Below are 25,445 nucleotides of genomic sequence, written 5' to 3'. Positions count from 1 at the left end.
TGATTCTTGGGCTTGGTTATCATCCCAGTTGTTGGAGGGTTTGTAGGACCTTCTCAAGTACTAGAACTGAACCTGAGGCACCAAAGCAAATCTTGTTCCATTTCCTGTTCGCTGCTAATGAGAACAGTCAACCTGGTTAGAAGGATTTCTTTTTACTTTTCTTAAGGGTCCAGTTGAAGCTATGTGGCTTGAAAAACTATAAATAAAAGGATAACCTTTCAGTCTTGCAAGAGAAATAACTGACAGTGGTAAGCGGGGTCCCAACTGTCCCTGCTGGTGCTGTTATGTAATGAGGCTTAATTGCAAGCTGAGGTTAGTACTGCTACATGAAACATGTTATTGTAACATAGGCTTATGTAAATTCATTAATATATACACTGGAGAGGGAAAGACCTACAGAGTTACCGATGCCTTGCTGTGCTATTTGCACTGATAGATCCTCCCTCCTTCGGTCGTGTTGTCAGTCGAGTATTTTAGGTGTTAGGTAAATTGAACTATCTTTAACTGTTCAGCTTTGCTGCTTCTTAAACTCTTGTCTGTCATCTAGTAGAATCAAAATTTCCAGCATATCTCAGTGATGAGTGTTAGTTTCCCCTTCCACCCCCTGTTAGTCTGGGCCTTAAATAGCTATTTAGTTGCTTGTAACTATTTTATTTTTGAGCACCAGTAGTTAAAAATATCTTGGTCTATAAGGTGTCTTCCTCTTATGGTTATAACTTTTTATTTATTTGCTTTACTTGGTATTTGAAATCAGTTTTGGTACTAGTGTCGAGTTGAGATGCCACAATTCCTTGGCAATATTCAGCATGGAGTAGAGTATACTCAGTGAAAATATGTCTGTCACAGTATAGCTAGCTATCATTTGTGTATGATGTCCTGTAACTCCTGCATGTTAGGGGAAGGAGAATGGAAAAAAGTACACATTTTCATAAAAATACTTCTGTAAACATTTTCAATGGTCTTAAATTAGAAACTGGTGAGATTATTTGTTGACATGGTTGTTTACTTTATGCAATGACCTTTTTGCTTTCTGATTTGTTTCCCACATTGAGTTCCCATGTGCTGGCCTTATGATGTAGCAGCACTTGACATGTTTTTTTTTTTGGTCTTGGTCGTGATAAAGTGTTGTTCTTGCTCCTGTGTTGTTTGAGTTTAAACTGTAACCATGAGCTCCCTGGGAATGTACTTGAACATTGTGAATGGTTCATGCTGTTATTTAAGAGCCCAACCTCTCCAATATTTGTCCCTTCTCAAAGGAAATGGGTCTTTGCAGTTCTACTACTGCTTTGACGTATGTATTGAGCATCTTATTAGCTGTTAAAATTGTCATATATTGATTAAAAAGAATTAATTAAAACAACTCAACTTCATAAAAGTGAGATTTTAAGATAAAAGAATCTGATGGAAAATCAGTATGTACTGCTTTCTTGGTGTTCCTGAAGTGGCAGATAATGTAAATGTCAACCAGGGCTTTTCCCAGCCCTGCTCTGAGCAGCTGGAACTTGTTTGCTGCATTCCCTTAGTGGTGAAGGTCATTTGTATGGTTTTATGAAATGTGTTACTTTCCTGGTGACAGCCAGTGTGCATTAACTGGGAAACTGAAAGGACCTTTCATCCTGATTTTAATGTTGTGACTACAAGGTCTGAATCAGTATCACTGAGGAGGATGTGAAATAGAGGTGACTTACCTCTTATTCTCCAGTCTCTTTGGCGTTCATTAATTGAAAAAGGTTTAATAATGTACCTTCAATAATTATTGATTTAAAGCACGGGTAAATTGTCTGCTACAGATAATTGATATGAGAATTTCATGTTTCTAGTTAAGCAACTAGGTAATCATTAACCTTCTTTAATGATTGCCTTTCCATATAATTTCATGTTCAAGAATAAAGAACTTAAGTAGTCATGATAAAATGATAAATAATAGGTGGTGTTTGAAAAAAGGAGGTTTTGTCCTACTGAGAATTTGTGACTCCTGCTTTTTCTCTAACTAGGCTCAGTTTGATACAGTTCCTTATTGGTAATAAAGGGACAATTAAGAATGTTCTACTGTAGAACATACTCAAGAATGATCACTGCCTTGTAGCTGTGGTGGCTTTAGTAGAACAAGCTGTAAGTGTTGATAGCTGGGCTTTCAACTATCAGCAGCATTGGAATACTTATAAAAATCTGATCTGGATTTTGTTTATGTCTTCCTCCACTTCCTGGGAATGCTTTCTGGCAAAGAGAAGGAATAATTTCTGCACAGTCATGTTGGCTGGCCTGGATGACCCTTCGTTGTGAGTAATTCTAGATGCACACAAGGAAGTGTGAGTCACTCTCTTAAACCTGATCCAGGTAGAAGGACTTGAAAGGTAGCCAAAGGGGGGGAATATGAGGGCAGTTGGTGGGAGGAGAGCACTATGTGTGGTATCTCCTTCCCAAATAGTGCCGGCATCTTGCTGGAAAGTGTAAAACTGATGCCTGAGATGCCTGGTCTTGTGTACGTAGGGTAGCATCTGGTCTCCAGCTCAGAGATCATTAATAAACTGCTGCTTCCTCATGAGGTAAATCAACAGAAAAAGTGGTTTCTGTGGTGGATAACTAGCAAAAGTTCTTTGTCTCTTTGTCTCCCTTACTTGTGTTCACACAAAGGCTGGCATAAAAATGTTTGTTGGAATAAATGTAACCTGATGGATTGGATCTGGTTCTGATCCTTGTGTTTGTGCCTACTGGTGCATAACAAATGTCACCATGCAAAGTTCATGAGAACACTGGCAAGCCTAGCCCTCAGCTAATGTACAGTCTCCAGCTTTTCTTTTTTTTTTTACTTTCCTTTCTCTTGCTCTGCCTCCCTTTCCCTTTCCTTTTTTCCTCTTCCTCTTTCCTTCACACCAGCCCTGTTGGTGAATCAACTCCTTTGCTGCTATCAGTGCTAATTTAAAGCCCTGGGGAGCCAACACTGCCTCTTTCTAAGTCTGTTAATTATGTTCTTTTGTCTGTTTTATCAAGCCCTTGTGTCTGTTACAGTAACTGTGTGTACAGCGCTGCTGGCAAAGCCTTCTTGAACAGGCTGACTGAAAGAGATTTCTGCCAGGATTTTTTGGTTTGTTTTTTCTGCTCTTGCGGCAAACATAAGCAAAGCTGAGAAAAACTGCCTTCTGTTAACTGATAAAAGCGTTCAGTGAGTGGGATGTGAATGCTTTACATCCTGAACCAGCACAGATCTTCTGGTACAGATCTTCTGGTACGAAGTGTGTCCCTGCCTGTCCTTTATGCTGTCTTTGTAGTGTAAACTGGACTCTATTTTGTCTTTGAGAAAGGACCCATTAGCTGCCTGGTATTTGTACAGTGCTTAGCACAATGTAAGCCGCTCTTTGAGTACTTACCAACACAACCGTGACTGTGACTAGCCATTTGCCCTTGTGAAGGGCCCAGTGTGGTTTATCACTGTCACTCTTTCTTATAAGACAAATACTTAAATTTCTCCATCCATTATGCTCAGTGATGGACTGCTTCTCCTTACAGGATGCTGTCAGGGGCCGAACTACTTTGTACTTGTGTAGTCTTTAAGTATTTAGAGAGTGAGTAAAATGTTAGTTCTAGAAAAGAGAAATTTAGATTGCCTTAGCATGCTGTATGCCAGACAAGAATAGACAGAGAGAGAAATGCATGTGCTTTTTGCATGCTGCAGATTGTGTATTTGTGTGTGTACCTGTGGCTACAGACCTCACTTTTCAGAAGGGCAGGTTATTTTCTGGGTATTAAGAATGAGCAGTATGGATGTGGGTAGGTATGGTGAAGGAAGCAAGCTGCAGAGCCCTGTGCCTTACCTTCTGTCCTCCCCCAGAGCCCAGGCTCTTGCAGCAGCGCACCAGCCTGCCCTGGCTGGTCTCAGGCTGCCTGCTTCACCTCAGTGCAGTCTGCAGGGAACAGGTGCCTTGATGGTAGTCAGACTGCTGGGTCAGAGCCAGGGCTCAAGTGTGCTCATGGCACCTGGACCAGCAGCACAGGTCCAGCCTTAGAGGACATGTAGTGCAGCTCCCAGATTGCCCTTGCACTGCCACAGCAGCCTGCCCCACTAGGCTCAGCACAACTTGTGAGGTGATGGGGCTCTGCATGGGTTTTATCACAAAGAGAGGGTGATGGCAGCAGCCTGGCCTCTGGGCATGCATAGCTGCTTGGTCAGCTTTGCCCCAGAGTTTTTCCTTGTCAACTCTTGAAAAATAAAGGTGTGGCACTATCGCTTGGGGCTGCCATTTAAAGAAAGTATTTTCCTGCACCCTTCTATGCTTAATAAACTTTCTGAGTCATGTGGCTGTCAGAAGCTGGGATCTGTAGCTGTTCTGTTTGCATAAGGAAAGTAGAAGACTTCCTGAAGCACAGTGAGTTGCTCTTGAACTGCATCCCAAGAAAGCAGTCCAGTATCCAGCTGCACTGAAGGACAGAGCAGTGATGTTTCTGACTGCAGACTATATGGTTCACATAGCAGATCCTGCATGGAAATGTGCATTCAGGTGTGCACATTTGTGGACACCTGAATGCATTTTCCTCATGCATGGAAATGTGCATGAGGAAAATGCATGACTGGGAGGAGGCAGTGTGAGCAGAGCAGGATGCAGTGCCTGTGCAGTCTCTGCTCCACTGGGACATCGGTTGACTGTTAGGGCTGGCTTTGTGCCCTGTTGGAACAGCTGAGGCTGCCTAGGTGGCAGCTGCCACCAGGTGTGTGCCTGGGATTCAGGTCGGCGTGGGAAGCTGAAGAAGCAGGTTTCCAGCTTTCCTGGTGGGTGTGCTTCTGTGGAAGTGGTGATAGGGTTGCAACACCCACCTCACCAAGCCTTTCTTAGCAAACTTGAGTCACCTTGCATGTGGGAAAATGCATCCTGTGAGCTGACTTCTTTCCCTCAGAGAGCATTTACTAGACTTCACTAAATACAGAGACTTTGTATATTGTGTTGTCTGTCTTGAGGATAGTGGGTACTTGAACAAACCAGGAATGAGTAGCTTAGTGTGCAGATACTCTTCTATTGACTCTTTGAACTGACAGCAAAACAAGGTGCTCTGATGGCCATCAAAATGGAAAAGTCATTCTCCTGAGAAAGCAGATCTAAATTATTTCCACCATCACAGCAGGGAGCATTGCATAGGGCTGGAACATACCATGACCTGTTGAAATGAACGACTGAAAGCAGGAAGTCATTCAGCTTATTTTCAGGCATGTGAAGTGACGGGATGGAAGCAAAGAAAGAAGGCTGTATCCTCTCAATACTCTTGTTGCACTGTATTAGGTGAGGTATCTTTCTGCTTTTTCAGTAGTTCCAAATCCGTTTTAACTTCTGGACCTATGGCAGCAAATTAATTGAGGATGTATGGCTATAACAATCTCAGTTTTGGTGTTATATATATGTGTGCTGTTCTGATTATATATAATTATAATTAATTGTATAATTATCAAGGCTTTCCTTCTGTAGAGCCTTTGATGGTGTCTCCCACAACATCATTTGTCACAAATTGGAGAGATAGGGGTTTGATGAATGGACTGTTAAATAAATGAGGAATTGCCTAGGCAACTGCATCCAAAGATTTGCAGGCAACTGCTCAGTGTCCAAATGGAGATCAGAAATAAGTGCTGTCCCTCAGGGGTCCATAATGTGATCTGAAGGGTTCAGTATCACCAATGACGTGCAGTGGGTTTGAGTATGCTCTCGGGAAGTTTGCAGATGACACCACACTGAGCAAGTGCAGTTGATTTGCAAGTGGGAATGGAGGTCACCCAGAGAGATTTCAGCCTAGAGAAGTGGGCCCATATGGATCTTGTGAAGTTTGGTGAGGTCAGGTCCTGGCCTGCACCTGCATTCTGGCCTTCCCCAGTATCTGTGCAGACTTGGGAGGTGAATAGATTAGGAGCAGCCCTGTGGAGAAGGACTTGGGGGTACTGGTGGATGAAAAACTGGACATGTGACATCAATGTGTGCTTCAGCTCAGAAAGCCAATCATACCCTGGGCTTTGTAGAAAGAAGTGTGGCTAGCAGGTCAGTGGAAGTGATTATCCCCCTCTCCCCTGCTCTGGAGAGGCCCACACTTCAATGACTAAGAAGTTTGGTTGTTTTATTTTTAGTTTTTTGCTTTCACAATGAGTGTTTGACTATAACTGCATCCAGAGACCTCTGTTAGCTCCTACTGCTTGCTTTCCTGGTCATATGGACAATTTCCTAGTGCCCTTAGCAACCTGTTTTTACTGTCTTCAGTGTGGTGATGCAAACCAAATGTAAACTAAATTTTAATGGGTTGATTGCTCTGTGGCTGATCTCCTCCTGTATTACACCATGCTCAGGCAGGGAGCCCTAGAGTGTGTTACTCAGGATGTTTTTTTGAACATCTCCAGTGAAGGAAATTCCACAACCTCTCTGGGTAATCTGTTCTGTTGTGCAGTGCCCTGCACAGGGAAGGTATTCCTTAGGTTCAGGTGAAACCTCTGTCAGTTTCTGCCTGTTGCCTCTTGTCCTGTTGCTCCACTGAGAAGAGGTTGGCTCCATCTTCTTGGGACATTCCCTTCAGGTACCTACAGACACTGATCATGTCTCAGTTGTCTCTTCTCAAGGCTGAACAGGCCCAGCTCCCTGAGACTTTCTGTGTAAGAGGCGCTCCAGTCCCTTGATCAACTTTGTTGCCCTTTGCTGAAGCTACTCCAGGAGCTCCACATCTCTCTGGTACTGAGGAGCACAGAGCTGGACACAGCACTCGTGAGTCTCACGCGTGCCTCGTGAGAAGTGGCCTCACTAGGGACTAGTAGAGAGATGGGATCATCTCCCTTGACCTCCCGGCAGTGGAGGTCAATGTCCCCTGGATACCATTGGCCTCCTTAGCCACATGGGCACACTGCTGGCTTGTGAATAGTTTGTTGTCCACCAGGATTCCCAGGTCTTTCTCCACAGAGCTGCTTCCCAGCAGATCAGCCCAAGCCTGTACCCAGTGCATGAGATTATTCCTCTCTAGGTTCAGGACCCTGCACTTGCCTTTGTGGAATTTCATACAGTTCCCCTCTGCCCATCTCTTTGACCCTCTGAGTGGCTTCACAGCCCTCTGGGGTATTGGCCACTCCTCCCGGCTTTGTGTTGTCTGTGAACTATGCTAAGGAGTCATCCAAGCCATTGATGAAGAAGTTAAACATTACTGGGCCCCCTATTGAACCTTAGGGGACACCATAAGCAACAGGTCTCCAACTAGACCCTGTGCCAATTATTGGGACCCTCTGGGATTTGCCATTCAACCTGTTCTCAATCACTTTTTGCTGGTCCAGTTCACACACCTGAGTTTGCCTATGTGGATATGATGGGAGACAGTGTTAAAAGATTTGCTGAAGTCCAGGTGGAGAGCAGCCATTGGTCTCTCCTGGTCTCTCCAGCCAGTTGTCCTGTTGTAGGCTCCAGCATGCTTTAAAAGTTGGTTTAAGTTGTTATGCAGCTGTGAAGCATCTGAATCATCTGTGAAAAGTATGTGCTCTGAGAGAAAGATCATACTTACCACTGTTTAGCTGGTTGAAATTGTTAGGTTTAGTTATGTTTTTGTACATGGAACTAAATTATTTCTTTGCGGCTGTTCAACTCTGACTTTTTTTTTTTTTGTGTTGGTAGTTTTCATAGTATCAAATCTAACTAAATGCAGCACCTGAGAAAAACCCGTATGAATTTTGGGGAAAACCAGACATTTACCAAAACCAGGGTTCTTGGAGCTGTACAGTTCTCTTTTTTCTGTTTTATTAGCCAGTATTTGGCAATTACCAGCAGCTGAAGGGCAGGAGGAGATAAGTGAGAGATCTATGCCAGCTAATTTATGTCATATAAGGTGGGTCTTTGACAGTTTTCTTTCTGAAGAGCAATGTTAAAAAGTCAAGGTGACAGGAAAAAGCAATATTGGATCTTTTTGTCGTACTTAAAAAATAGTTTTCTTTTCCTCAAATTGGCACTTGGAAGGGTGCCAATTTGAGGAAAAGAAACTACTGAAAGCAGTAGTTTAATTGACTTCTTGGCAGCCAGCAGTTGAGTATTACAAAGCAAATGCACTTAGTTGCTGGCTGGCTGTGTCTTTTCCCCCTGCCCTGTAGAACTGTCCCACAGTAACTTTCTTATGGTCCAAGAAGAGATAATATAAAAAGGAAGCATGGAAAAGGTTAACATGATTCCACTCTCATCTGCCATGATTTTTGCACAGTCCCTTCAGTCCCGAAGAAAGCAAAAATTAGAAATTTATAATTTAGAGCATCTCTGGGTTTCACATGATGATTCTTTTCCATGCTAGAGAAAGTGATTAATTTGTTTCAATAAATAGAATACCTTTTAATCTACTGGTGTTTGTGTCACCTTACACAGGGCTCGATTCCAAGTAATTTTTTGTCCTTTTTTTAAACTCTGAGAGAACTTGTCCCAATAGCTTTCTGAAAAGCCTCTGTTTCTTCTTCCTTTAGATGCAGCCAAACCAAAGCATTCTTTCTCAAATGACTCCTCAAACTTGCCAAGTTTTCTTTCTTTGCCATCTTTGCATGTTCATGCATGCACCCTAATCTGAGCCAGGATGCGCTGATTTGGTTCCTTAGTACAAGGCTGCTGATGCACAGAACCACAGTGATAGGGAGGAAAGAAAGTAACACTTTGAAAGGGAAGGGTTCCTTCTTGATCACTGTAGCAGTCCCCTAGCTTTCGTTTACTACTTTTAGTGCCAATTAAGAATTAATTAAAAGATACAAAGGGGAAAGTATTTTCAGGGAAGTTCTGCTTAAACATTGCTTTTATTACTCTTTTCTTTCTACTGCAGAGTGGGAAGGCCCCAGTGAAAGACATGTTCACAGATCTCAAAGATGGAAGGAAGCTTTTGGACCTTTTGGAGGGTCTGACGGGGAAACCTCTGGTAAGAGAAACATTTGAGTCATATTTCCATTTATTAAAAAACCCAGACCAATGAATAAACAAAACACAAACTGAGGCATGGGGTTTTTTTAAAATTTTAATTTATTTAAAACCTTAATTTGCTTGTAATGTGTACTTGTCGTCTACAGCTCCAGTGAAATTCCCATGAACTCCAGTCATGAGATAGAGGGTCAGGCTGACCTGCCTGAACCTCTCTTGAGGGTTTACATGCTGTCTAGCAAAGCATGTAAAATCAGTGGTGTTGTTCACATAGTGTATTTTTTAGTAGAGATCTTTTAAAGGTCTGTTTCTGGATGATCAGTTTGACCTGTGTTCAGCTGGATCCCTGTGGGCTTCTAGTAAGCCTGTGAAAGATCCCTTAAAGAACAAAAAGAAAGTAAAATGACAACAACTACTAGGTAAAAATCTGCATCTCTTTTGAAAAATTTTGTCATCTACAGACAAGAAAACGCTGAAAACTGTTTGAAATGTGTATGGGAAAGTGCATGTGGCTGAAAACTCTTCCCCTGCTAACATTAATGGCTCTTCAGAAAGATGCATAAAATATGGTGAAACCTGTGCCATTACTTGGGATTAAATTCTTGATTTCACTGTTTATACTAAGTATCAAATTTGTTTATGGCCCTATGAGGAACCTTCAGTCATTCAAAATTTCACATTGCAAGCTTACTTTATTTTTTAAGCAGGTGTGTTTTGGTACTACTTTTAATAATTTGTGGTGTGATTTGAAGTATGATGAAAACAACATGAGGGTTTTTTTTGTTTCTAAATTGATTACTGTGTTCCAAGTTCAGCTTCATGCTCTTGCAGTATGATCACTTTCTGCCACAGGAATTAAATTATGGTGATTAAAAGAAAATGGAGTGGCAGGTATTGTCAAGAGTTGAAGGTTTGTTTTTATTGGTGGGATTTTTTTTTCTGGTTGTGGAAGTTTTGTTTTTTTTTTTTTTTTTTTTTTTTTTATTCCCCCTGATATTAAAAGGAAGAGAAAGTCAGGAAGCACAACTTCTTCCCAGTATGCAAAGATTTAGCAGCCTTTTGGTGCCAGAAAAACAAATTGCTGCTTGTTCTCTCTTGGGAGCCAGAAAATTTCAAGTACTCTGGCAAATGTTCAAAAGCCTCAGATTTTCCCCAGGAACTCTGCCTTTGCCTTTGCATTACTGGTTTATAGTTTTGTAGATGCTGGGAATAAAAATTTTGGACTTAAGGAAGATGGGCTGAAAAACATTTTGAATCCAAAGCTTGTCCTGTGCCTTGAATTGGGGAATATTATTCTGACCAGTTTTCTTTTTGAAATTGTTGTGAATGATCTTATTTGGGTTTTCTCACTACTACTAAAAGAAAGAAGTGAAAATATGGAGATTTTTTTCTCTAATATTGGTTGGTGTGTCCATTAATTCTGGTGTTGAACAGATTGTAACTTTTTTTTTCAGCCTAAAGAACGAGGTTCCACACGAGTACATGCCTTAAATAACGTCAACCGAGTGCTGCAAGTCTTGCATCAGAACAATGTGAGCATTTTCCCACAGCTTTTTGAGAGATTCTTTAGTTTATTGTTGTATGTAAATAAGTTCAGAATGCAGAGAGTAAAGGTTTTTTGTGTCTAAAATGAGACCTCATTGAGATGGGTGAACTGCTCATGGTTTCTTATATGATGCAGAATTTTACTGTCCAGCAGTTTTGTAAGATGTTAAAATGCAAACTTAATAATGGTAATAAACTGTGTATGGTATTTTTAACTGTGTAAAAATGGTATCACAAAACTGTGGTTTGTTGAGATGTGTGCAGCTCCCAAGAAAGAGGTGCCTTGGAGCTTTGATTCAAACAAACAGCAGGAAAAAAAAAATCAAATAATGCTGCATAACTTGTGCAGGAATCTGTAAGGGGATTGCAGGTTTTGTGGCTCTATCCTGCTCTCCATTTCGGGGAGGTCTTTTCATTGATTTCTGTCATCTCTGTGTCAAATGTATAGTGTTTCTAATTTGCAGCTTTGGTGACTGGTCAGAAGAGCAAACAAACAAAATCAAATTCCCCTTTAAGAAAAATAAAAATAATTATTTAGCTTAATAATTGTTTTTAATGCCTGGAAGACAGTAGTGCTGTAGTAAAGTGGTTTTAGTTTTTCTTCCTTTTTTGACAAACAATTCCTATTAAGTGGGCTGTCTATACTTAGAATTTCTATTTGTGAATGTCAGGTCACTAAAATAACGTAATAAGAACATTTTGGCAATAAAATACATCAAATACAAGAAAGCATAGGCATATTTATATAAACTGCTGATTGAAGAGTGATACAACATGCTGTATTATACTGCAATTTCCCCTCTGTGTTGGTGGACTAGTGTCATATTTCTTGGAAGCAGACAAAGCAGGCAGTGGGTTCTTTTTGTTCTTTGAGGTACTGTAAATATTGATTAACTTTTTAAAGGCTAAATAATGAGTTTTTCAGCTTGAAATTGATTTATTTTATTATGACAATAAATGAAACAATACTGAATTGCAATAATTAATTATTTCTTCCTGAAGCTGACAGCATCTGGGTTTCTGGAAGTAAACAGATGGTCTTAGTTAGCTGAAGGTTGTTAGGGTCATGTAGTTGATTTATGCCTACTGCTTTGCTTCATTAAAAAGTGCGTTGTGTGTTACGATGGAGGGAAAAGGCATCCACTGAGAAGCAGTTGCATTCTGTTGTTTGAGAGTTTGTGGGCTATGCAATATTCATAACTTGTGAAATAATTTATAAAAGTGTTTAAATATATATTGCAAGGATCAGAGAAACCTAGGGTGTTGGTGATCAAGTAATTCTGTGAACCTCATCCTTTAAGCAGAATGGTTCCAAGTAAGGAAAGTAATTTTTTTGGTTTGTAAATCAAATTAAAATATAAAAATAGCTGAGGACCAAACTTGCTTAACTTTTATTTTCCTTTCAGGTTCTTTATACTTGAATTTGTTTTTCCATTTTGACTGCTAGTATGCACCTGTATATTTAGAGGAGAGAATAAAACTCTTCCCATGGAAAATCTTCTTTGGTGCCATCTTTTGTCATGCAGTTTAAGCAGTTAACATTAAGTTTATTTAAGCAGTTGTCATGACAAATTCAGATGAACAATTTTCTGTCAACTCTGCTTTTCTCTTCAACTACTTTTTTTTCAGAGCCCTTGGTAATACTTGGCTGGACAGCCAGGGATGTGGGGTGGGGTTGTTTCTTGGAGCTGTGATAAGTGTTTAATAGAGTTGATTCAACCTCTCCAGGTGGAGTTGGTGAATATTGGAGGAACTGACATCGTTGATGGAAATCACAAGCTGACGCTGGGGTTGCTGTGGAGCATTATCTTGCACTGGCAGGTGAGAGGCTACTGTGAGATCTCTTCCTTTCCAGGAATCATGTACATTGTTCTGCTGTGAGCTTCTCAAACCTTCCCAGGCTTTTGGTGGCAGAAAATACTGCTTCTATTTTGGGGTGGTAAATAAAGGCAGGCCAGTATTTGATTTCTGCTTAAAGTCTATTGGCTGCCTCCCATGATCTCTATTCTTGTATATGCCCAGTTGTGCTCAGCTGCTCAGTTTAGTTCCTGCTGGTGTAAATTGCAGAGAGGCTTTTCGGACTGAAGCATTGTATTTCTATTCCTTCCTCAAGGGCTTGAGGCAGGTAGTGTTTTACTGCTTAGGTAGCTGTGTTTGTCTTGCATCTTACAGCTGCTTTATAGGTTTGTTAGTCTCATAGGTTGAATTGTTCCTGGTTTATCTAAGTATCTGGGAAAATCATTGAATTAACTTGGAGGGACTTTGGTAGATGTGTATAACTAGTACCCAAACAACAAACTACTTTTGTAGGATGAGCAGATATTCTCTTCTTGCAGAAAGCCTATACAAGCTGTATTTTTGTAGTTTGTTTACTGGTGGAACCACAGCTCGAGGCAGTGAGGAGTATTATTCCCTATGCTTAGAACAGACAGCACCAAGGAGAGTGAGAGGATCATAATGTAAGTGTAATGTCATTATTACATGAATCGTCATTGGCTTTTGTAAGCAGTAGAGGGCAAACATGGTTTGAAGACTGCTATTCCCAAATCTCATGTGAGGAATTGGAGTTTGATTCATAGCTTTTCATGGGGAGGCCCTTCCATGATTTGTGAAGTAGTTTCGTTTTGTAAGGAGAATATGTTTGTAAGGTGTAGTTGTTGCTGTCTTGCAGGTAAAGGATGTCATGAAGAACATCATGTCAGATTTGCAGCAGACCAACAGTGAGAAGATACTGCTGAGCTGGGTTCGCCAGTCCACCAGACCTTACAGTCAGGTCAATGTTTTGAACTTCACCACGAGCTGGGCTGATGGACTCGCCTTTAATGCTGTGATTCACAGACATAAGTAAGTGGCAAACAGCTTGTCTTTGACCTAGTGAAGTAAACAGCTTTTTTTCTGTGTCTTCATGCTTGAACATTTGACAGCTTCTGGCCTATTTCAGTGATTCATTTTCCAGAATTCTTGTTTGTTTGTCTTTTTTTGTGGTAACAATAGCAGTGGTGGGACATTGCCAGCATATTGCAAAGGCTTTAGCCAAGGCAGGAGTGTAATGCCGAGTTCCTGCACATGCAAAAACATTTGCTAATTGAAGTGGGGGTGCATCCCACTTGGTGTGCATTTTACAGTGAATATATTGAAAGGGTCTCTGTGGGAGAAGGAGGAATTGACCATCTTCTTCGCCTGAATTTCTCTCCTACCTGCCCTCCTTTGCAAAAAGAAACATTTCTTCCCTTGGAGATTGCCATATCATTTCAATAAGAAGATACAGAAGCTTCAAAATGAAGAAATGAGAGGCTCTGTAGCTTTTCTGGTGTTTTTTAATATATTGTGCTTGAAAGTCAATGTATGCAGTTCCTTCAGGAGAACTGTAGGGGAGAATATCAAACACTTTAGGTATCTAGAATATCCTTTAGTTTGTTCATTATACTTTATAAGGAATAGAGTTAAATTTTCTTTGCACAGATTTTTGTGCTTCTGATTTTTGCAAGAATCTTCAGTAGTTTAAATAAATCATTATTACAGATTCTATTAAAATTGCAAACCTCTTTTTACTTCCTTTTTAAAAATCTCTGAGATCTCCTAGGCAATCCATTCCAATCCAGTGTCTCTTAAAGAAGTCAGCTCATTGCTTTGCAAGGTCTGACTGTTCTAACCTATAAATAACCATTTTAACGTGGAAATGGTGTAATAATTTTTAGAATTTAACCAGACCCTCCTGGTCACTAGGCATTTGACACAACAAATGCTTTACAAACACTGAGATTTACACCCAGCAGATGCCAAGTGTTTGCAGAACATACATTCACTTTGAGCCTGCTCTAAAGTGCCCATTTGGCCTGTGGTAACTGCAATGGGTTCTGTCACAGGCTCGCTGGCTTCAGGACAGGTCTGCCTTGACATACCACTGTGTCACTTGGACCAGGGCTGGCTTGTCTTCAGGCTGCGTGGCTGTGTAAGGAGGGCCAGCACCACACTGAGGGCTTCTGCAAGTTTGGAAGGACTGCTGTGTAAGGACAGAGCAATACTGCCAAACCTCTCACTGGAATTTATCACAAGTATTAGGAAGTCCCTCCCCTGTATTGTGGGAGCAGTTGTGGTAAAGTTTTCCTACAAGCACAACTGCCTGTAGTAGCCTTGCTCTGCTGCTGAATGTGTGAAGCTTTGTGATGGAGAGTGCGCCAGCTTTAGACACAAATGAAACCTAGGTGACCTGAGAGAAGTAGAAAAATTAGTTCTAGGCTGTTTGTTGTCCTTTTGTTTTAACTATGTGCTTAGGCTTTACAGGATCTGAAGTCTCTGCCCATTTCAGAGCACTTGTTAAGTAGCAAAAGCCTCAGCTGAAAGCTTTTGACTCAGTAGCTGTGCTTTCCTGTGACTTCCTAAAACCTGGGTCTGAGACTTTTATTCCATATTCCTTGGAGCCTGACAGCTGCAGGCTGGCATGCCAGAATTCAGCTTTGTTGTCCCTGGGCACAAGTCCTGTAGTCACAGAAGCACCATTTTCCCCATACTATTAAGAAGTCTTGAGCTGGGTTTCTCTTTTCAGCTTTGAAGTAGAGACTTAAGAAGCACTTGCAAGGAACAAGGAGATTGGGGCAGGTTCCAGAAGCAATAGGGCAACAAAGCTATTTAACTTACCCAGATAGTAATGCTTCCCTACTTAAGGGGCATTTTTCAATACTGCTTTTATATTTTAGTTTAATATGACACTTGAAAGAGGAGAATTTTAATGGATTCCATTAAGAGATTTAATATCTTTCTTTTCTCATTATGTATCTATCAGCAATTGTTAGTTGTACTACCTCTTGGTTACAGTATCTAATAACTTTGTAACATTTGCAGTATGTAAGTAACCTATTACCTCATATTATTTTATTAGCATTTTACTGTACTGCTCTCTTTCATTTACTAATATTAGCTTAGCTCCTCTTTGAATTGAATTCTGCTTTTTGGTTTGATTTTCTCACTCTTAGGTAAGTACCTAGTTGTGATCTATTACAGGCTTTGTTTTCAAAGTCAGTATCTACTAAAGATTTACATGAATCTTTGCTGCTTTTGCATGGTTGTACAGTATTCCATGAGCTGCTAGGTATATCTTTGTTCCTGCTCACCATGCTTTCTTCTGGCTTTTTGCTTTTTGACTCTGTTGGCTTAGGGACTTCCTCTTTCACAAATGTAATGACTTGAGAGATGATAAAGGGTACTCTGAGTCAACTTACAACTGAATCAAATATTAAAAGAATTAAAGACATGCCATCTCTTCCTCCCCAAGTTCTATAAAGTACAGAATCGATAGCAGTGTTTTGATGAGAAGCCACTGTTGCAGGAGAATGGAGGGTGTTTTAATGGCTCTGCAGCTGTGCTGCTGCAGCACTTCACTGATCGTGCCCCACAATTGTAGGTACTGCTTGGAATGGGCCCTGTTTGCTCCCTCTGCTTCCTGCTGTGTGCTCTGCTCTTTCCCCTTGAGACCCACCAGCATGTTTTAAGTGCACAGCTGGACTGGAGATGCCCTTGGGTTAACACTGATCTTAGATGAAGGCTGCTGACACTGCAAATGGACCAGCTCCTTGGCCTGATTTGCACTGGGCCTCATGAGCACTTGTGATGGGATGTTTTCTTGTAGGCTGTTGTTTGTTACTGGGGGAAAAAAAACGTGGGGAAGAGTGAGGGAGTGGGATGGAGAATACATTTCTCCTGGCTGTGATGGCCTGGGATGGTCACTGAGCCACATCACAAGTTTGGAACGAGGTTTTCCAGGAGTAGAGTGACTCTTGGTTACCCAACAGTGCCTGATGCAGAAAATGTGTAGTAATAGTAATGCTTAAAAGAAACAGTTGAGGAAAACTGGTTCTTGGATAAATTTTAAACAAAGCTTGTGTTCTTGCTAGTGGTATTTGATCTCCTGTTTCAGTCAATGGCTTTGTTTAGGACATGGAATGGAAGGTGGATGTCGCTGTGAGCATACAGTCAATTAAATTGTGATCGTCAGATTATCACTAATAAGTGAGAATTGTGCTTTTTGTTTTGCATTTGTGTATATGCACTTATGTTGGTATTTGGTATATATGTGTATGAATATATTATTTGGGTAGCTACTATCATATGCCTAACTTGATCTTCTGCATGGTATGGAATTTTCTTATGTATAAATTTGCTTTCATTCTTGTTTTGCTTTCACTTTTAGACCTGAGTTATTCAGCTGGGATAAAGTTACAAAGATGTCTCCGGTTGAGAGACTGGAAAATGCTTTCAACATAGCCAAGAACCACTTAGGAATAGAGAAACTACTGGATCCTGAAGGTGGGATGCAGTTGTTTTACTTGACAAGAAGCTTTTTTTGAGCTCTCTTAAAAGAAATTTCTTCTATTGATACTAAGTAGGAATAACAATTCTGTCAGCTTTGAGCAGTGCTATTTAATTTCAAACTTATAAATTTGGATTTAAGCAAATGCCATTTGTTAGGGTAAGGGTACAGATGTACATGTGTAGGCTTTGGTGGTTTGAATATTAAGGTTTGGGTTGACTTTCCATCCAGGGACTGTGTAAGGAAGGTGAAGTTGGTATGGTGAATTTGTTTCCTTTTAGGTAGGAGCTGTGCTGCAAGGGTGTGTGCTTTTCAGGTGCAGTAGTGCATTCTGTAGAATGGGGTGGTTTAAGAGCTCAGAATTTATTGTTCTCTACACACACACTGAGTAGCAGTTGCTGCCTAGGAATGCTTACCAGGAAACCTTTATGGTTCCTTTTAAAAATACTGACCTGATGCTCTGCTTTGAAGTGAGCCTCCAAAGATTCATTCTGTAAGATGAGCACCACCTTCTTATGAAAAATAAAAATATTCACTGAATGGGTACTGTTCATAACCCAAGAGAAGTGAACCTGGCTCAGTGAAACTCTTTCCAGTGTGGAAAATGCAAAAATTACCTGACTGGCAATGGGAAGGGGGATAGAGCCTAAGTGGAAATGTTTGTTTATGTAGGATACTGTCCCTGATAGATTTCTACCTAGGAGATGGTTCAGAACAATTTTCCTGAAAGGGATTTTATTCCTTAGCAACTTCATGTCTAAGTTCTTACATCAAAAAGATCAAGATTTTAATGTTCATTCACTTCCAAATGTAGAAATTTCTTTTTCTTTTTTTTTTCCCCCTCCTTCATGCTATTTTCAATATGTGTTCAGGCTGGTCTCTAAGTTAAGAGTTTATGAAAGGCTGTTTGACAGGACAATATGTGAATTGTTACCTGTGTTCTATGTAATGATTTAAAAAATTGTCTTCATTTATTTTTCCCCGTGTTTTATCTTTTTGATGCAGATGTTGCTGTACAGCTCCCAGACAAAAAGTCCATTATTATGTATTTAACGTCTTTGTTTGAGGTCCTTCCTAAGCAAGTTACAATGGAAGACATTCGGGAGGTGGAAACCCTTCCAAGGAGATACAAGCAGGAATGTGAGGATGGAGAGTTGAATGTGCAGCAGGTGTGTTTGTCATCAAAGCCAGCCTTTCTGTTTTGGAGCTGTAATTTTAGCTGATCTTCATATTTGTCAGTGATCTCTGGAACATGCCTTCTGTCCTGGGCAACATAACTAGGAAAATATGAAAAATCATAGCAACTTCTTTGTCTTTAACTTCAGTCTTTCTGCCTTCCTTTTTCTTTTCTGAAAGGTGTACAAAATCTTGTGTATTGAGATATAAAGTTCCATTTGTATTATGCTGCCTTTTGTTTTTTTTTTTTGCTTCTCTGTTTCATATGTCTTGATCAGCTGAAGAGACTAGTCCACAGTCTTTAGCTGAATTTTCCATGGAACTTGTGGTGGTTAGTGGTAGTCATGAGGTTTTGGTTGATTTTGAGATTCACTGTTGACAGAGCAAGATTAAAGTTGTATTTTGTATTCAGGTTCTTTACTAATGAACTTGCATTTTATTATAGTGACTATGGCCTTTCTCATTAAAATGTATCCAACAATTTTTTTAACATTTCATGAAAGCTTGCAAGAGATCTTAGTTGTTCTGTTTTTAATACTGTTTGGGAGGGCATCTTCTGTGCACTTCTAAGACATCTCTTTTCTCTTGGCTGCCTAGACTGTGGCACTTGAAGAAGACCAGGACAGTTCTAGAGCAGAGACTCCCAGCACAGTGACAGAGGTGGATATGGACTTGGATAGCTACCAAGTTGCTCTGGAAGAAGTTCTTACATGGCTGCTGTCAGCTGAGGATGCATTTCGGGAACAGGAGGAAATATCTGGTGATGTTGAGGAAGTCAAAGAACAATTTTCCACCCATGAAGTAAGCTTCATTCTTTTGTTGTGGTTTGGCTTCTTTTTTGTGTGTGAATAAATAAGCTGCAAAACTTTAATTTCCTAGCCTTTATTCAAGGTGAAATTCTCCTTTTTAAAAGAACCTTGATTGAAGCATGCTTTGAAACCTTAATGTAATTTTTTTAATCAGCCTTTGGTGACTGGTTTACAGGTGTGCATAATACAAAGGCAGTCTGATCTCAGACTGAGTTGTACTTCCCTGCTGGCAGTTAAAAAAAAACCTGGTCAGCCTTATGCTGCTTGCTGTCACATAAGGGTAATGCTGAAATTGACAATTATGTAAATCTATTCAGTGGTCCTTCAGTGATGGTTAGGATAGTTTCTTTCAGAAACATGTGTTGATGCTTCCAAATTATTGCTTTGTTAGAAATTTAGGTTTGACTTTGTTCTAAATCTGAAAAAATGTCCTGATGTTGCTAGAAGGTGATTGCCATGTTAGATATTTTAGTTTTTTCCCATGCCAGCTTACTGTATAAAATCAAAGATAGAGTTTGAATGCTGATCAATAGGAGAAATTATTCCCTTGTGCTACGGTTTTAAAGCCATGAAGCAAAGGAAGAGATGTTCTAGATTTACAGTAAATATATGTTGCTAACTCATAGGGTTCTAATTGCTTTCCTACAGTACATTTCAGATGTTTTGTGTTCTGTTGGCCATAGGTGTATCCCTGTTTCATATTTTTGGTGCTTTTGCTTAAAGGCTCTCTTCTCCCCAATGGAGCTTTCATTGAGGTGGTCAGCTTTTTTTTCTTTGTTTTACTGGATCCAGAATTTTTGTAGTGCATGGAAAATCTTGTGTCAAGGAAAGGAACAGGTCTGCCATCATCATGCATTTGATGGCTTCAGCTCCCTCTTGAGCTCTGATTCAAACATTATAGTTTTTTAGGATATTTACCAAGTCATAAACTCCGATTGGGCCTCACAGTGATGTCTGTTTGGACCATTTCCAGGGTTTTATGATGGAACTGACTGCGCACCAGAGCAGTGTGGGCAATGTTCTGCAGGCTGGAAACCAACTGGTGGCCCAGGGAAATCTGTCACCTGAAGAAGAGTTTGAGATCCAGGAGCAGATGCTGCTGCTGAACTCCCGCTGGGAGGAACTCAGGGTGGAGAGCATGGACAGGCAGTCCCGGTGAGTTCATGGCACACAACTTCTTCTAGAGGTTCAGGACTGACCTGTGGTGTTTGCTATGTTTTGGAGAATTTGGTTTGCATCCCTTTGTAAGACTTTTTTTTAGAATTAACATTTCAGTTTGTGACACAAAATCCTCCTTCATACTTTAGGGTGAAACAAAAGGAATGTGTTTAACTGTCTGGGGTTTTTTGGTCATTATGTAAAGTACTCTGTGAATTGTTATGTAGATTTGCCAGACTAATTATATGGTATTTAAATGCAGTGGTTGCATAAACTACTGAAACAATATTAGACACACATTTAAGTTTGTCAATAAAGTGTATAGTGGATGTGGATATCTAAGGATATCTATCTATTTACATAATTAAAAAACTTTTAGAAGAATTTTTCCCTACATATGGGTTACCAAGGTAAGAGCTGCCCGTCAATGGAGAAACTGTTTGATTGACTTTCAGCAGTGGCTTTATTAGCAGCAAATCCCCATTGGAAGAAACAATCTCTGATATAAACTGCATAACTAATGAACATTTTTTATTAAGAAACAAGAATACTTATCTGTGTTTCTTAGCTAAAGGGTGAAAATTTTATTTGGTTATAGGTAACAGTTTTATGGATGGCCTTGCACCATTCCTATATGAACTAGAATTTAGTTCCTTTCCTCGGGAAAGCTGTGTCTGAAGTAAGTCTGTGCTTCCCCCTGCAGCCTGCACGACATGCTGATGGAGCTCCAGAAGCAGCAGTTGCAGCAGCTGTCTGACTGGCTGACGGTCACAGAGGAGCGCATTCAGAAGCTGGAATCTCAGCTCCTAGCGGAAGATTTGGAGTCACTTCAAAAACAGCTGGAAGAACATAAGGTAAACCTTTTGCTTTTGTGTAATATGTATAGGAGAAGTATTTGGAAGATGTGTACATTGGTGGATTCCTTGACTGAGAAACTTGATTGCCAAGAGTCATGTATGGCTGTATTTGGTGCTTGGAAAAGGATGATGGTGTAGAAAGGAATTAGGAGGTTTAACTTAACATTTGAGTACTGCTGACTAGCAGGAGCTGTTATATTTGCTTCATGCAGGAAATGAAACCTTTAGGGAAAATTGTTACCCTTACTTTGTGCAGAGAATATGGCCTCTCCTGGTAAATTGATGTGAGGGACAGGTACGTAAGGGTACTATGGGCAGACTTGCCCTTAATTACTGGCAGTCATTACTAAAGCCTGCTTGAGACTTGCGCATTAAAATAATGTGGGAGTCAAAATCATCAGGGCCTTCCAAGTCACCAGTTCCAGTCCCTGCTTTTACAGGGATCACATCCTAAGGGAGGGCTTAGACACTGCTTTCTCATTTGTGCAATATTTTGGAAGTGTGTTTTCTCTTAATTGAGTTTTTAGGTGTAAATCCTTTCTACCCTGCAATGTTTTTGTGAAGGAGAAAGATGTCCTTTTGATATTTATTGTGGTGCAGCTTTAGTTTTCATGCTCAGTGCTGAGGTTTGACCTTCTCCCCAGCATGGGACATACCTCACAGAACAAGAACACTGGAGTATTTTTAGTCTATGTAGTTTCCTGTCCTTTGTTTTCAAAGTCTGGAGAGTTTGAGGCATGTGTTTCATAGAGTAGCTTAGGATATGCTGGTATAAAAAGTGATATTTACAGTACTGTAAAGGTGTGTTGATCTTGCAGGGATATTTTATAGTAGGCTTTAACCATTGAATCTGTTCTTTTAGAAGTTGTATGAATATTTAAATCTACAGATTTTTTAAACTAATCTGAGCTGCATGTTTTTTGCAGTTTTCAACTATTATCTTAGAGCATCGTGGTCAGTTATTGCACTGTTGATACTTTTGAAATTATATTGTCAACTCTTGAAAAATAAGTGTTCTTAATGATTTCTGTTTGGCATGCCCTATGTTGCTTGCTCATTAACAATAGCAACCTTGTGAAGAAACACTTAAGCTCTCCTACGTATAACATCAAACATAGGGAAAGTCAGTGCAGTTGTCATGTGATTCTCGTAGTCAAGTATGGGGCATCCAAGTGAAAGCACTTCATCTTTTACAGCATTTTAACAGAATGGGTTTGGGTTCATTTCTAGCAGCCTTTTGCTTAGAGTTTTTAAACTGTGCAGTGATTGCCAGTGGTAAAATCTGTGCTTAACTGTTGAATCTGAAATACCAAAGTTCTTTTGCCACAGCTGCTGTGATAGTCACTGTGGCCAAAATAGCAGATTAGCAAATGCATTCGAAGTTGGTAACCTCTGATTTGTTCTTGTAGAGCCTGCAGAGTGACCTAGAGGCAGAACAGGTGAAGGTCAACTCCCTAACACACATGGTGGTCATTGTTGATGAAAGCAGTGGGGAAAGTGCAACAGCTATTCTGGAGGAACAATTGCAGGTAAAATCTTAGAGCCCTCTTTTTTTTGATTAGGTGCTTGAAAAATTTGCATGTAATTGTTAATCAGCATTTTTGTGTTTGAAGACAATTTATCTTAGAAAATAATTTAAAATAACATTTCCTTTAGGAACAATAATAGCTTAAAGAATTATGAAATCAGCTCAAGCCAAAAACTGCAAAAGTGCTTTGGTGACTTTCAAGCTCAGTCAAGCTGTTTGCATTCCCAATGACTTGGGTAATTTGGTAGAATATCCTTTCAGCTGTTTCATTAAATAGGAAGATTCATAGTACAACTCTAATTTCATGTAAGTTGTTTTCCTAAGAAAGCTAAAATCTCATAGGAGAAATACTTGGAAGACATGAACACAATTTATCTAGGGAATATCATATGAAGTGTTTTCTTGTCACTTAGGACTATAACCTGAAGTACAGTGAGTACGTGAGACAGAATTTTTTCAAACAAAATTCGTGCTACTCTTTTAATTCCTTTTTATGTCAATCAAATAACTCAGACTTAAGCAAGATCAGTGTTCAGGCCATATGTAAGTGTTTTTGAAAGCGTTAATCTCCAGCTCTGTGCAATGCGGCAATATCAATAATGGATAGGGAAGTAGATATAATGTAGAAAGAAGTTACTGTGAAGCAGAAATCACACTTTTGACTATTTGGTTTTGGAGTTTCTTTGTGAGGTTCGTGATCATTTCTGAGTGTTTTGTGCTTTTGTAGAGGCTTGGTGAGCGGTGGACAGCAGTTTGTCGTTGGACTGAGGATCGGCGGGTCAAGCTGCAAGAAATTCAGCTTTTGTGGCAGGAGCTGCTGGAAGAACAGGTGAGTAGCTGTTCAGCTTTTCAGAGTGACTGGTTGATTTGTGGAAGGGAAAAAACCAAACTGAAAAAGCCCTAAGAATCAAAGCTCTGACTAGGATTGTTGTTTTTTTTTCATGGAAAAGAAACCTTGAAAGCCTAGAATTTGTTATTGTTTGGGTTCATTGTGTTCTTTGAGGACAGGAGTAGCTCTAAAGTGCAAGATAAGTATTTTTCCAAAGTTTAAGAATAGAAGTTTATAGCTCCTTGTAAAGTAATTTCCAAGGTATCTTGTAAAATGGTCAAGCGGGAATATCAGTGATACTTAGAAAATTCATTGTCGTTTTCCCATCGGGTAGTTTTGTAATTAAGAAATCTTCCTAATTAATGTATATGTGCTTCCAGCATGAACACATATACACAATTGTGCAGTACTAAAGTGTTTTCTTGCCTTTATATAATGTATTTTACATAAAAGTACTGCTCAAACACAAGTAACTGATGGCATAAAAAATATGGTAACACAGCTACATGTGCTGTTTGTATGCCTAGAACTAGAGCTTGTTTCATTTCTCAGCTGAAAATATTTTGTTCTTTTCTTTGAAGGTTTTACTGAAATTGTTTTTTTCTTAAACATCATATTTATCACTGTAAGCTATTGTTTAAACAAGGCAGTGCTCAGAGATTGTTTAGACATTTGAAAGAAGCAGAACAGTGCTGGTATCAGCTGCAGCCTGGCTTCTTTGACAAGGATGTTTTGTCTGCATTCTTTGGGACTCCTTGTGTGTTTCTCCCTTACCTCTCCCATATCTGTATTGATACACTGAATTTATAGCTCATGTGACCTTGTTGTTAATATGGACCCAAGGTTAAGATTCTGGTTTATCGCATGCCAAGTATCTGTTTATATATGTTTCTTTAAAATAATGCTTTGTCATCTGTGTATGTGTATCCAGAAAATTGTGTGCTAATGTTTTCTGGCAACTCTTGGGCACGGTAACTTGGAATTGAGAAATAAGGATTCTCCCAAAATCCTTGCTGTATATGTTCGAGGTGTGGACTTCAAGTGCTCTTAGTTTTGATGATTCTGTCATCATATCAACATCCTTTTCCACCCTTACATTTGTTTGGGGACCACTCTTTGACTATTACAAAACTGCCAGAAGTGCCATGTTCTGTTGGAGTTGAACATTTGAATTCAGCTAATTTTAATTTGTGTGTAGCTATGTTGATCTGTAAAAGTGAAACAATCAGCGTACTTAATGTAGAATGTCAGATAGCAAATAAAGAGGAAATAGAAGTTTGTTTTAGCTGGTTTACATGAGACTTTTTGTACTCATTGTTCACCTGAACAATTCATTTATTACTAGTGGGCTTGAATTACAAATCCACAATTATGATCAAGTGACTTACCAAAATTACAGTCTGAAACTACTTAAAAATTGAATACAAACACTTTCATAACATAAAAGTAACTAAAACACTTTGTTACAAGCATTTTCTGTGTTGTCCAAGCACACAGAGAGATGAGCAACAGTGATGCATCAGTCTTTTTGTGGCTGCCTAGAAAGCTCTTGTACACCACATTTTCAAGTCAACACAATCCTTCCTTGCTCAGGAAACAAATTCCTCAATCAGTGCCAGAGACTTCTTAGCACTGTGGTAATTATGTTTCAGTTTTCTAGGGAGAGTTATCTTTGACTGCTGATTTAGCAGAAATTAGCTGAACGCATGAAAAGTTTTTGAGCTCCTCTTATGCATAAAATATGTTGGTTGGGATGCCAGCATGATTTTTCCAGAGTTTGTGGTGTTACAATTTTTTTCTCACTGCCTTTTGGCATTTCAATGAGCATCATATTTTCTGTCTGTAGATTGCATATTGGGTTACTTTGGAAATATAAATTGCCTCGGCCCTGTGGCCCAAAGTTGCTATAGTAAGTTCTGGGACAATGCCAAAAATACACAGCTAGGATGGGGAACCTGGTGGCTATTGTGAAGTGTGTTGTTCAAAGAACAAAAAGGTCTGTCTTTTTTTGTGATTTATTTTTAAGCCGAGTGGAATAGCAGTGCACCAATGGCTGTGCAACTGAGATTGATAGAGAGATGGGCATTCTAGTCCATGGAGATTGCTGTCCAGCAGCAGCATTATGGGGGACATAATATAGGGTACATAAAATCCTTCCAGGTACTAGATGCCTGTTATTGCTGGTGTTACTACAGGAGTGCTGTGTGACTGAAGAGAAGTGAGATCCAGGACAGGTTTTGTAGCAAAATAAAAAGGAAGAAACGAAATGTCCCTGAGTTAGGACCATTCCAGCTTCCAGTAGTTAATGAAATAGGATTTTCTGAAGTTGTTTTGCAATTGAAAGTAGGTAC

General features: G+C 39.8%; 1 protein-coding gene across 4 annotated transcripts in view; it reads left to right on the top strand.

The window, feature by feature from the left end:
* The window catches only part of UTRN (utrophin), a 362,109-nt gene that overhangs the window by 86,978 nt on the left and 249,686 nt on the right, over window positions 1-25,445 (top strand). For all 4 annotated transcript variants that reach the window (XM_050973004.1, XM_030235269.2, XM_018916973.3 and 1 more), the window contains 11 exons: window positions 8,794-8,886; window positions 10,340-10,417; window positions 12,159-12,251; window positions 13,102-13,274; window positions 16,618-16,733; window positions 17,743-17,906; window positions 18,511-18,714; window positions 19,696-19,877; window positions 20,584-20,734; window positions 22,147-22,266; window positions 22,993-23,094. In XM_050973004.1, the coding sequence (XP_050828961.1) occupies window positions 8,794-8,886; window positions 10,340-10,417; window positions 12,159-12,251; window positions 13,102-13,274; window positions 16,618-16,733; window positions 17,743-17,906; window positions 18,511-18,714; window positions 19,696-19,877; window positions 20,584-20,734; window positions 22,147-22,266; window positions 22,993-23,094 (1,476 nt within the window). The remainder of the gene's footprint in view (window positions 1-8,793; window positions 8,887-10,339; window positions 10,418-12,158; window positions 12,252-13,101; window positions 13,275-16,617; window positions 16,734-17,742; window positions 17,907-18,510; window positions 18,715-19,695; window positions 19,878-20,583; window positions 20,735-22,146; window positions 22,267-22,992; window positions 23,095-25,445) is intronic.

Source organism: Serinus canaria, chromosome 3 (assembly GCF_022539315.1).
Source record: "Serinus canaria isolate serCan28SL12 chromosome 3, serCan2020, whole genome shotgun sequence".
NCBI classification, from domain to species: Eukaryota; Metazoa; Chordata; class Aves; order Passeriformes; family Fringillidae; genus Serinus; species Serinus canaria.
Note: the sequence above shows the minus strand (reverse complement) of the source record. Positions and strands in the feature narration are given on the sequence as shown.